Below are 13,889 nucleotides of genomic sequence, written 5' to 3' on the forward strand. Positions count from 1 at the left end.
TTCTGAACTCCATATACCTGTCCAGGAGTCTCTTAAAAGACTCTATTGTATCCACTTCCACCACCATCACTGGCAGCCCATTCCACACACTTCACCACTCTCTGTGTAAAAAACTTACCCCTGACACCTCCTCTGTACCTGCTTCCAAGCACCTTAAAACTGTGCCCTCTAATATTTCAAACCATCCTCTATAACCCTAAGCCCTGATTAAAAGAAAAAAAGATTAGTTTTCTTTGTTACGTGCACTTGAAAACATACAGTGAAATGCATTGTTTTGTTTCAACAGTACTGGGGGCGGGATTGTGCTGGGGGGCAGCCTATAAATGTCGTCGTGCTTCCAGTACCAACATAGCATGCCCACACCTCACTAACCTTAACCCATAGGTCTTCGTAATGTGGAAGGAACTGGAGACCCAGAGAAAACCTATATAGAATGTACAACACCTTACTGACAATGGCGGGAACCAAATCCTGATTGGTGATTGTTGGCTCTGTAAAGCACTACACCAAATGCAAGGCAAGTCAGCACAACATGGAGAGCAAGCTGGTGCCATGCAGCAGGCTCCTACTCTCCACGCAGCTGATGAATCCAGAGGAATGGCAGAGACCAGTACACCAGAGGCATCCAGTGACAATTGCCAGTCAGCATGGAACTCAACATAGGACTGCCTTAGGGATCTCCAGATTTTCCCCATGAGTGGGTATAGCCACAAGACAGTGGAGATTTGATATCAGAGTTGCCAACCACAGCTGATGAAGCCCATCTGATTTTAAAGCATCAGTAACCCCCCCGCCTCTTTGCCCCTTCTCCTGTCAGTAGAAATAGTAGTAGCTAAGCCACATGTGAAGGCCAGGAGCTGGACTTGGTTGTCAGAGGCTATTTGAAATGCATGCCATCAGAAGTATTTATAGGTAGCGGGAGCTTGTCCCCATTACCACACATGGTTACACTAACCACTTTGTTAACACGCCAGCCTACTTTTTTTACTCTACAGCAGGGAGTCCCAACCTTCGTGTCATGGATCAATACCGTTAAGCAAAGGGTCCATGCTCTAGACCCCTATTCTAAAGAATCTACACTCTACCCTTACCTTGGCGCCACCAGCAAGACGGTCAAAACTGGCAAATACGGTTGAGCTTCCTGGTATTAGTACAGACTACATCATGTTCTCACTATTGCAGCAACTTCAGGAAGAGGTTTGCAAAAGAAATTTGATTATTCCACAACAAACTTAGTGCTTGTGATAAAAGAAATAAAATATACTACATAGAAACAGCTGTGTTTCCTTCTGACAGGACTGGATATTGGATTAAAAAGTACAATTGCACTGACAGTAATACTATTTTCATGTTTGATACATACATACAGTACTGTGCAAAAGTCTTAGGCATATCTAAATAGCTAGGGCATCTAAGACTTTTGCACAGTACTGTAAATGGGTTAATTTCTGGATTATGCTGACTCTTGGAAATTTAGTACCTCTTTTGGTTTTTACCACAGGAGAGAAAGTGAAGTAAGATCTAAAAGTAAAAGCACAGTGCAATAAAATCATAGAAAAGTACAGCACAGAAACAGGCCCTTTGGTCCATCTAGTCAGTGCCAAACCATTTAAACTGCCTACTCCCATTGCCCTGCACTGGTACCATAACCCTTCAAACCCCTACCATCCATTATACTTTATACCTTATACTTTATTGTCACCAAACAATTGGTACTAGAACATACAATCATCACAGCGATATTTGATTCTGCGCTTCACACCCCCTGGATTACAAATATTAAATATTAAACATATTAAGAACAGTTTAAATTAGTAAATATTAAAAATTTAAATACATCATAAATAGAAAATAGAAAAATGGGAAGTAAGGTAGTGCAAAAAAACCGAGAGGCAGGTCCGGATATTTGGAGGGTACGGCCCAGATCCGGGTCAGGATCCGTTCAGCAGTCTTATCACAGTTGGAAAGAAGCTGTTCCCAAAATCTGGCCATACGAGTCTTCACGCTCCTGAACCTTCTCCCGGAGGGAAGAGGGACGAAAAGTCTGTTGGCTGGATGGGTCGTTATCTATCAAAACTTCTCCTAAATGTTGAAATCAAGCTTGCAAGCTCCACTTGTGCTAGCAGCTCATCCCACACTCTCATGACCATTTGACTGAAGAAGTTTTCCCTCAAGTACCTTTTCACCTTTCACCCTTAATCCATGACCTTTAGTTACAGTCTCACCCAACCTCACTGGAAAAAGCCTGTTTGCATTTACCCTATCTATACTCCTCACAATTTTGTGGAGGTTGGCATCCATCTGTTTCAAAGGACAATGGGTGATGATCATCATCACAAGCCTGGGTGAAAGGTATGGAGATCCTAAGATGCCCAGTCATCAAGATCCCCCTCTCAGTCTCACCAGTGTAGACCAAAGGAAAGCTTATGAAGCAATATGTTTGGCACCAGCTTGGCTGCAGGAGCTGCCGGAAGGATGGTCAGTGAAATCCAGCCACCTTGGGAACTCCACTCCAGATTTGCTGTCTAAATTTACTCCTGTAACCTTCGCCTCTCTCGAGGCTGCCCACAAGGCAGTGGGGCTATATATCCGTAGCTGGGAAAATTATGAGATAACGTGACAAAAATATGGAAATTTAGGAGGGGACATACAGTTGCTGAATCAAACTTTGTATACCTCTATCAAATCTCCTCTCAATTTTCTATGTTCCAAGGAATAAAGTCCTAACCTATTCAATCTTTCCTTATAACACAGGTCCTCCAGACCCAGCAACATCCTTTTTAATTTTCTTTGTAAAATATCTACATTTGTTAGTGATAACTGCTTTAACTTTCAGCTTTTTAAAGTCAATATATATTTCCCGACTTCCCGAGTCATTGCACTGCATATCTGTTTCCCCCATATTTAACTTATAAGCTAAAACCAATACAAGGGCAGAGAATATGTACTAGAACATAGAAAAGGCACTTGTTGGTGATATCAGGACTTTACTACTTTTGAGTCTGCACAAGTGGACATTGAAATGCTGGGTTTGAGGCACTACTCTACATTAGCCCTGTGCTAAAATTCTTGACACTTCTTTGAAGATTTAGAATGCGAGGCAATGAGGATTCAAATTCGAATTATCTGAAATAAATGAGAGCATTCTGCAAATCCTTACCAAACAGAAGTGGCTTTAAGCTCAGCGTTTTCAAGTAGTGTACTTTGTTAGGAACAAGATCCACTTTTTGCATATGCCCAACCTGAAAGAACAAAAAACAAAGGAAATAATGAGACAACACGACAAAAATATGTAAATTTAGGAGCGGACATACAGTTGCTGAATTGAATAAAGGAGAAAATAGTAACATCTGTAGTATGAACAGATGCATAAGAAGCTTTTGGTTTTTGTTGTAATACCATGAATATTTAAATTTAAACATTAGCTAACGAATATACAAATTTGAAGCAGTAATAGGACACGCAGCTTCTACTTACCCCCAGTAATCTTTCATTCCCTCACTTATCAAGAAACAACTTGACTGCCTTAAAAATATTAAAGAACTTTTTTTCCCACTGTTCTTTGAAGGGTGGTCTCTTTTTTTCAAAAAAAACTAGGTTATCCCACAGAAAAAACATCTCTAAAAGTCCTCTATGTGTCAAGTCAAATTGCCACTCTTGTTTAAACTCCAGTGGATACAAGCATAGCCTGTCCAACTCATCCTTATAATTCATCCTGCATATTCCATGCATGAATCAAGCAAATCTTCTCTGAACTCTTCCATTCAAATAATGTTGTTTCTTTAATACGGAGAGCAATACTTGTAGATTACTGTAGATTTATACCATATATAGCAAAATTGACGCACTTTTACATTCAATTCCCATTGCAACAAATTATAACATTCTGTTAGTGTTCCTAATTAACAGTTTTACCTGTACACTAACCCGTGGTGAATTATGAACACAAATCCTTTTGCAGTCTCACAGCATTTAACCTTCGCTCATTTCAAATTTTTCATTGTAAATTTTTTGGGTCTACATAATCACACAATTAATCACTCTTCTGCACCTCCAACTCATCCTCCTCAGATTGTGGTCCGATCTTTGAAATGTCTCAAATATGGACCATCTCAGTCTTTCTTTCCTCTTGATGTGGTGGCCAGTGCTATCATGTTTGCTGTCGTGTGCTGGGGCAGCAGGCTGAGGATAGCAGACACCAACAGAATCAACAAACTCATTCGGAAGGCCAGTGATGTTGTGGGGATGGAACTGGACTCTCTCACGGTGGTGTCTGTAAAGAGGATGCTGTCTAAGTTGCATGCCATCTTGGTCAATGTCTCCCATCCACTACATAATGTACTGGTTGGGCACAGGAGTACATTCAGCCAGAGACTCATTCCATCGAGATGCAACACAGAGCATCATAGGAAGTCATTCCTGCCTGTGGCCATCAAACTTTACAACTCCTCCCTTGGAGGGTCAGACACCCTGAGCCAATAGGCTGGTCCTGGACTTATTTCATAATTTACACATTACTATTTAACTATAATAAAAGTTGCTGGTGAACACAGCAGGCCAGGCAGCATCTCTAGGAAGAGGTGCAGTCGACGTTTCAGGCCGAGACCCTTCGTCAGGATTAACTGAAGGAAGAGTGAGTAAGGGATTTGAAAGTTGGAGGGGGAGGGGGAGATCCAAAATGATAGGAGAAGACAGGAGGGGGAGGGATGGAGCCAAGAGCTGGACAGGTGATAGGCAAAAGGGATACGAGAGGATCATTGGGACAGAAGGTCCGGGAAGAAAGACAAGGAGGTGGGGGGGGGACCCAGAGGATGGGCAAGGGGTATATTCAGAGGGACAGAGGGAGAAAAAGGAGAGTGAGAGAAAGAACGTGTGTATAAAAATAAGTAACAGATGGGGTACAAGGGGGAGGTGGGGCCTTAGCGGAAGTTAGAGAAGTCGATGTTCATGCCATCAGGTTGGAGGCTACCCAGACGGAATATAAGGTGTTGTTCCTCCAACCTGAGTGTGGCTTCATCTTTACAGTAGAGGAGGCCGTGGATAGACATGTCAGAATGGGAATGGGATGTGGAATTAAAATGTGTGGCCACTGGGAGATCCTGCTTTCTCTGGCGGACAGAGCGTAGATGTTCAGCAAAGCGGTCTCCCAGTCTGCGTCGGGTCTCGCCAATATATAAAAGGCCACATCGGGAGCACCGGACGCAGCATATCACCCCAGCCGACTCACAGGTGAAGTGTTGCCTCACCTGGAAGGACTGTTTGGGGCCCTGAATGGTGGTAAGGGAGGAAGTGTAAGGGCATGTGTAGCACTTGTTCCACTTACACGGATAAGTGCCAGGAGGGAGATCAGTGGGGAGGGATGGGGGGGATGAATGGACAAGGGAGTTGCGTAGGGAGCAATCCCTGCGGAATGCAGAGAGAGGTGGGGGGAGGGAAAGATGTGCTTAGTGGTGGGATCCCGTTGGAGGTGGTGGAAGTTACGGAGAATAATATGTTGGACCCGGAGGCTGGTGGGGTGGTAGGTGAGGACCAGGGGAACCCTATTCCTAGTGGGGTGGCGGGAGGATGGAGTGAGAGCAGATGTACGTGAAATGGGGGAGATGCGTTTAAGAGCAGAGCTGATAGTGGAGGAAGGGAAGCCCCTTTCTTTAAAAAAGGAAGACATCTCCCTCGTCCTAGAATGAAAGGCCTCATCCTGAGAGCAGATGCGGCGGAGACGGAGGAATTGCGAGAAGGGGATGGCGTTTTTGCAAGAGACAGGGTGAGAAGAGGAATAGTCCAGATAGCTGTGAGAGACAGTAGGCTTATAGTAGACATCAGTGGATAAGCTGTCTCCAGAGACAGAGACAGAAAGATCTAGAAAGGGGAGGGAGGTGTCGGAAATGGACCAGGTAAACTTGAGGGCAGGGTGAAAGTTGGAGGCAAAGTTAATAAAGTCAACGAGCTCTGCATGCGTGCAGGAAGCAGCGCCAACGGGATCCCACCACTATGTACATCTTTCCCTCCCCCCCCCCCCGCATTCCGCAGGGATCGCTCCCTACGCAACTCCCTTGTCCATTCGTCCCCCCCATCCCTCCCCACTGATCTCCCTCCTGGCACTTATCCGTGTAAGCGGAACAAGTGCTACATATGCCCTTACACTTCCTCCCTTACCACCATTCAGGGCCCCAAACAGTCCTTCCAGGTGAGGCAACACTTCACCTGTGAGTCGGCTGGGGTGATACACTGCGTCCGGTGCTCCCGATGTGGCCTTTTATATATTGGCGAGATCCGACGCAGACTGGGAGACCGCTTTGCTGAACATCTACGCTCTGTCCGCCAGAGAAAGCAGGATCTCCCAGTGCCCACACATTTTAATTCCATATCCCATTCCCATTCTGACATGTCTATCCACGGCCTCCTCCACTGTAAAGATGAAGCCACACTCAGGTTGGAGGAACAACACCTTATATTCCGTCTGGGTAGCCTCCAACCTGATGGCATGAACATCGACTTCTCTAACTTCCGCTAAGGCCCCACCTCCCCCCGTACCCCATCTGTTACTTATTTTTATACACATATTCTTTCTCTAACTCTCCCTTTTCTCCCTCTGTCCCTCTGAATATACCCCTTGCCCATCCTCTGAGCCCCCCCCCCCACCTCCTTGTCCCTTTTGCCTATCACCTGTCCAGCTCTTGGCTCCATCCCTCCCCCTTCTGTCTTCTCCTATCATTTTGGATCTCCCCCTCTCCCTCCAACTTTCAAATCCCTTACTCACTCTTCCTTCAGTTAGTCCTGACGAAGGGTCTCGGCCTGAAACGTCGACTGCACCTCTTCCTAGAGATGCTGCCTGGCCTGCTGCGTTAGCCAGCAACTTTTATGTGTGTTGCTTGAATTTCCAGCATCTGCACAATTCCTGTTGTTTACTATTTAACTATTTATGGTTCTATTACTATTTATTATTGATGGTGCAACTGTAACGAAAACCAATTTCCCCCAGGATCAATAAAGTATGACTACGACTATGACAAGCTTATCATCATTATATGTTGTGTCTTGTGATGTAGGCAAACATGATCTATGACCATCTCTTGGCAATTTTCAAATATGTTATTTATGTTTTACAGAAGTGGTTTGCCGTTGCCTTCTTCTCGGCAGTGAAGCATTAACAATACTTTTCAGAGATTGTCTGCCTGGCATCACTAGCCACATAACCAGAACTTGCGATATGTACCAGATGCTCATATGACAATCCACCACCTGCTCTCATGGCTTCACGTGATCCCGATCAGGGAGCTAAGCAGGTGCTACATCTTGCCCAAGGGTGACCTGCATGTTTGCAGACAGAAGGAGTGCCTTACACCTCCATTGGTAGAGATGCATCTCCACCCCTCCCCCCCACCCAAGCTTCAAGACTTTTTAAACCCTCTTACAAGCCACAAGATTTTAAATCCAAATTTAAGATTACCATCACAGTTCATTTTAGCTCTTCGCATTTCCTAAACTTTGCACTTTCAGTCTTCTCCTGAATCCAAGATCCATCTCCTAGGTCTTCTGTCTGTTGGATTATCTGGAAAGAATGTGCAGCCTGCACCCAAGAACAGGATGGAACCCAGGTCCCAAGAGCTGTAACCCAGCAACACTAACTGCTGCAAAGCTTTCACGAAATTTATACAATGCAGATTGCCTCACAAGTAAGCAAGCCATCATTAATCTTTTGGTTCCATAGTTTATCATTGAATCAAATAGCCTAGGAGGTCATTCTGCCAGTCATATCCAATTCGAATCTTTGAAAGAACTCTCTAATTAATGCTACCCTCCATCTTTCCTCAGAGCCATGCACTATTTCCCTCTCGATTTACCACTGACTTATCCTTCATCAATCTTTTAGACAATGCTTTCAGAGCACAACTGTTAAAAAAATTGCTGCATAAAGTTCTTCTTCTAAGATTATTTGTTCTCAGAGCAGTGTCTTCACTGTGATTTAAAACATAGAGAAAAGGGCGCTTTAGGCTATTATGTTGTGCCGAAGTCATTGAACTCTTAACTAAACTAATCCCTTCTGCTTACATAGTGTCTGGCATGGTAGCGTAACAGTTAGTGTAAAACTTTACAATGCCGGCTGTAGGGTTCAATTCCCGCCTCTGCCTGTAAGGAGTTCGCATGTTCTCCCCATGTGGGTTTCCTCCCAACGCCCCTGTTTCCTCCCACATTCCAAAGGCATACAGTTAGCGTTAGTAAGTTGTGGACATGCTGTGTTGGCACTGGAAGCGTGGCGACAATTGCAGGGAGCCCCCCCCCCCCGCACATCCCCGACGCAAGCAACACATTTCACTCAATGTCACATGTTTCAATATACATGGAAAAAGCAAATCAAATCCCTCCTGAACTTCCCCCACATTCTTAACTGGCCAGAACTGAGGAGACAGTTGCAATCAAGTGTCTGAAAAAAACACACAAGACGTTGGAAATCCAAATAAAAATAAAAATGAAGGTACAATAGAAGCAGGTATAGTTGCAGTTCAAAGACCCTTCAAAACCAAATACAAGATTGGAAACTTTGGAGAGAAGACCTCTTGAGGAAACTCTAAGACTACCACTTTCACATTCTCCAGTTTTTTTTTATTTTACAAACTGGAATTCCCCCAGTCAGTAATAAAGCTTTCCTAAGCAACACACTTAAAATACTGGAGGAATTCAGCAAGTCAAGCAAGCATCTATGGAAATGAATAAACAATCGACATTTTGGGCCAAGACTCTTCTTCAGGATTTCCAACATCTGCAGACATTCTCATGTTTAAAATCTCTCCTAACCATTGTTTATAATTTACAAGTGCTTAGTTACTTGAAACTCCTGCTTGCTGTTCTTTCTTGATGGCTTTGATTGTCCAACAAATTTGATTAATCTTTTTGAGGAGACGAACAAGAGGACTGATGAGAGTAGGGTGGTGGATGTTGCAAACATGGACTTTATCAAGACTTTCGTCATGGTAGGCTGATCCAAAAAGTTAGAATACACAGGATCAAGTGTCTCTAGTAAACTGGCTAGATAATCAGAGGCAGAGGGTTCTAGTGACGACTTAATTTGGAAGGGAAATGTAGGTGTCATAATTCATAAGTCTGCAGATGACACCAAAGATAGTGATATAGTAGACAGTGAAGAAGGTTGTCTAAGGACCTTGGTCAACTGGGAAAGTAGACAAGTGAATAGCTGCTGGACATTAACTTGAATATGCCCAAAGTGCTGCATTTTGGGAAATTAAAACATGTTGGGGGCATATGCAGTGAATGGCAAGGCCCTAGGGAGTGTTAGTAAACAGCAAGACCTTGGGATACACGAACTTCTCTGAAAATGGCAACACAGGTAGACAGCATGGTGAGGCACACCTGCCTTCATTAGTAAGAACAACTAGCACAAGAATTGGGACATCATGTTACACACGTATATATCACTGATGAAACTACACTTGGGGCTACTGTGTGCAATTCTAGTTGCTTAGCTAAAGGACATCATTAAGGTGGAAAAGGTACAGAAATAAATACCATAAGGATGCTATAACGACTGGAGAGGTCACGTTATAAGGAGAGCTGAATAAGCTGGGATAATTTTCTCTGGGGAATACAGGAGGCAGAGGGATAACCTTACAGAGGTTTATAAAATACAAGGGGCATAGAAAACATATACAGTCACACTGTTTTTCCTAGGCTAGAGGAGTTTAAAATGAGAGGACATAGATTTAAGGTGAGGGGGAAAGATTTAAATTCTGAGGGGCCAACATTTCCACACAGAAGGTATTCTCTATATGGAATGATCTACCAGAGGAAGTGGTAGAGATGGATACAGATACAGTGTTTAAAAGACATAGTTCCCTGAAAGTGGGATAGTGAAGCACACTTGCCTTCTGAGATACATGGGTAGGAAGCTTTTACAGGCATTCCAAACCTGAGGTCCACAGACCCCTCGATTGATTGTAGGGATCCATGGCATACAAAAAGGTTGGGAACCCCAGCTTTACAGGAATATAGAGGGCAAATACAAGCAAATAGGACTAGGTCAGGTAAGTAACTTGGTGGGCAAGAACAAATTGGACCAAAGGACCTGTTTTCATGCTGTATAATTCAGTGACCCCTGAAAGCAGAAACACAAGTGGAGAGAATGGTGAAGAAACAAGAGAAAATCTGCAGATGCTGGAAATCCGAGCAACACACACAAAATACTGGAGGAACTCAGCAGGCCAGGCAGCATCTAGGAAAAGAGTACAGTTGACATTTCAGGCAAAGACCCTTCGACAGGACTGGAGAAATAAAGCCGAGGAGTAGATTTAAAAGGTGGGGAGAGGAGAGAGAGAAACACAGGTGATGGGTGAAACCTGGAGGGGGAGGGATGAAGTAAAGAGTTGAAAAGTTGATCGGTGAAATAGATACAGAGGCCATGGAAGAAATAAAAGGAAGGAAGAGCACCAGAGGGATGCAATGGGCAGGCAAGGAGATGACGTGAGAGACAGAAAAGGGGATGGGAAATGGTGAAGGGGGAGGGGGCATTACCGGAAGTTTGAGAAATTGATGTTCATGCCATCACGTTGGAGGCTACCCAAACAGAATATAAAGTGGTGTTCCTCCAACCTCAGTTTGGCCTCATCACGACAATGGAGGAGGCCATGGATGGACATATCGGAATGGGAATGGGAAGTGGAAGTTTTCCTGAGCACCTATGCTCGGTCCGCCAGAAAAAGCAGGATCTCCCAGTGGCCATCCATTTTAATTCCACTTCCCATTCCAATATGTCCATCTGTGGCCTCCTCCACTGTCATGATGAGGCCTCACTTAGGTTGGATGAACAACACCTTGTATTCCATTTGGGTAGCCTCTAACCTGATGGCATGCACATCAATTTCTCAAACTTCTGGTATTTCCCCCACACCCGCCCCCTCCATTCACCATTTCCTTCCCCTTTTCCCTTTCACACCTCACCTCCTTGCCCACCCATCGCCTCCCTCTGGTGCTCTTCCTCCCTTTTCTTTCTTCCATGGCCCTCTGCCTCTTTCACCAATCAATTTCCCAGCTCTTTACTTCATCCTTCCCCCTCGAGGTTTCACCCATCACCTGGTGTTTCTCTCTCCCCTCCCTCATTTTAAATCGACTGCTCAGCTTTTTTCTCCAATCCTGCAGAAGGGTTTCAGTCCCAAAAATCGACTGTACTCTTTTACTAGCCTGGCCTGCTGAGTTCCTCCAGCATTTAGAATGGTGAAGAAGGTATATACCTTGTTGATCTTTATTGTTTGGGGTATCATGTTACAATTGATTACACTCCCCTCTCACCAGTCTGTCTCACAGACCTCAGTACACAGAATAGTACAGCACAGTACAGGGCCTTCGGCCCACAATGTTGTGCCGACCCTCAAACCCTGCCTCCCATATAAGCCCCCACTTTAAATTCCTCCACAGACCTGTCTAGTAGTCTCTTAAATTTCACTAGTGTATCTGCCTCCACCACTGACTCAGGCAGTGCATTCCACGCACCAACCACTCTCTGAGTAAAAAACCTTCCTCTAATATTCCCCTTGAACTTCCCACCCCTTACCTTAAAGCCATGTCCTCTTATTTTGAGCAGTGGTGCCCTGAGGAAGAGGCGCTGGCTGTCCACTCTATCTATTCTCCTTAATATCCTGCATACCTCTATCATGTCTCCTCTCATCTTCTCTCCAAAGAGTAAAGCCCTAACTCCTTTAATCTCTGATCATAATGCATACTCTCTAAACAAGGCAGCATTCTGGTAAATCTCCTCTGTACCTTTTCCAATGCTTCCACATCCTTCCTATAGTGAGGCGACCAGAAAAGGACACAGTACTCCAAGTGTGGCCTAACCAGAGTTTTATAGAGCTGCATCATTACCTCACGACTCTTAAACTCGATCCCTCGACTTATGAAAGCTAACACCCCATAAGCTTTCTTAACTACTCTATCTACCTGTGAGGCAACTTTCAGGGATCTGTGGACATGTACCCCCAGATCCCTCTGCTCCTCTACACTACCAAGTATTCTGCCATTTACAAACATACCTTGTACTCTGCCTTGGAGTTTTCCCTTCCAAAGTGTACCACCTCACACTTCTCCGGGTTGAACTTCATCTACCACTTCTCAGCCCACTTCTGCATCCTATCAATGTCTCTCTGCAATCTTTGACAATCCCCTACACTATCTACAACGCCACCAACCTTTGTGTCATCTGCAAACTTGCCCACCCACCCTTCTACCCCCACATCTAGGTTGTTAATAAAAATCACGAAAAGTAGAGGTCCCAGAACGGATCCTTGTGGGACACCACTAGTCACAACCCTCCAATCCAAATGTACTCGCTCCACCACAACCTTTCTGCAGGCAAGCCAATTCTGAATCCACCTGGCCAAACTTCCCTGGATCCCATGCCTTCTGACTTTCTGAATAAGCCTACTGTGTGGAACCTTGTCAAATGCCTTATTAAAATCCATGTAGATCACATCCACTGTACTATCCTCATCTATATGCCTGGTCACCTCCTCAAAAAATTTTATCAGGCTTGTTAGACATGATCTGCCCTTCACAAAGCCATGATGGCTGTCCCTAACCACACAATGATTCTCTAAATGCCCAGAGATCCTATCTCTAAGAATCGTTTCCAGCAGCTTTCCCACCACAGACGTACGGCTCACTGGTCTATAATTACCCAGACTATCCCTACTACCTTTTTTTGAACAAGGGGACAACATTCACCTTCCTCCAATCCTCCAGTACCATTCCCGTGGACAACGAGGACACAAAGATCCTAGCCAGAGGCTCAGCAATCTCTTCCCTCGCCTCGTGAAGCTGCCTGGGGTATATTCTGTCAGGCCCCAGGCTGATGGAATATTCTAGTACTTTTCTCTCTCACATTTCATTGATATCCCCAGCCCAATCTTCATCCCTCAATAATCCACCCAGGCTAATTATCCCATTTTGACACAGAGCTTGTCCCATCCACATAGAATACTACAGAGGCACAACCCCACACAGAGCTAACCCAAGACTTCCATCAATACACTAATATATTTCCCCACCCCATCAACCTCTGAGCCTCCCATTGGTTATGATACCTCCCAGTTTAAATCACTGCCTTGGCCCCGCCCCCAAAAGGAGGCCGCGCCCACTTATTGTAGCTCCTCCCCTGGAGTCCGTCACTACATTGGGCCCACCCACCTCCCCTCTGGCGCCCCGCTCTTCTAACTCCGCCCACTGATCTAGGCCCCGCCCCTTGCTCGCGGTTGCCCAGGTCCCGCCCCTCACCTTGATGCCTTCCAAGCGGTGCAGGCGACCGAACCCCGCGTCCTGCTGCAGGTTGGACGCGCGCTCCGGTTGCGACAGCTCCTGCCGCGGGCTCACGTCCTGCCCGGGCGTCGTGGACGCGCCGCTGTCCGGCGAGTGCGCGTTCTCACTGGTGTAGTACACGTACAGCAGCAAGGCCAATACATTGAGGATATAAACGTGCACAAATACCATGACAACCACGAAGTACGAACGCGAGCACACGCTGTCCTTCTGAGACATGGCGCCGTCGCAGTATTTAAATAGCCCCGCCTTCACCCGGCAACCGTCCGCTCCGCCCCTCCCCCTCCGACCAGCCGCCCGCCCGGTCCTTATTTTCAAAACCGGCTCGCGACGGTCAGGGAGCGCGTCCTGACGTCATCGCGCCCGCCTGCACACGTGCTGCTAGAGCCGTCAATCATGGGACAGCTAAGGGGCGGGACCTCAATGAAAAAGGCGGGGCTAGCGAATGAGTGGGGGGGCTTATGGGTTGGGCCTCTTGCCATAGCAACATAATCAGCTGGAGTCTCTGGGCTTGAGAGGCTGCAGATACTGCAATCTGGAGAAAAATACACAAATGCCTGGAGGAACTC

The 13,889-nt window shown here is 45.6% G+C and overlaps 1 protein-coding gene across 2 annotated transcripts in view; it reads right to left on the reverse strand.

Annotated features, from left to right (window-relative positions):
• The window catches only part of p4htmb (prolyl 4-hydroxylase, transmembrane b), an 88,678-nt gene extending 75,088 nt beyond the window's left edge, over window positions 1-13,590 (reverse strand). For both annotated transcript variants that reach the window (XM_072280280.1, XM_072280281.1), the window contains exons 1-2: window positions 13,279-13,590; window positions 3,161-3,242 (exon numbers count right to left, since the gene is read on the reverse strand). In XM_072280280.1, the coding sequence (XP_072136381.1) occupies window positions 3,161-3,242; window positions 13,279-13,539 (343 nt within the window). In that variant the 5' untranslated portion in view covers window positions 13,540-13,590. The remainder of the gene's footprint in view (window positions 1-3,160; window positions 3,243-13,278) is intronic.
• Between the last annotated feature and the right edge of the window lie 299 nt (window positions 13,591-13,889).

The sequence above is a fragment of the Mobula birostris genome, chromosome 16, assembly GCF_030028105.1.
Source record: "Mobula birostris isolate sMobBir1 chromosome 16, sMobBir1.hap1, whole genome shotgun sequence".
Lineage (NCBI taxonomy): Eukaryota > Metazoa > Chordata > Chondrichthyes > Myliobatiformes > Myliobatidae > Mobula > Mobula birostris.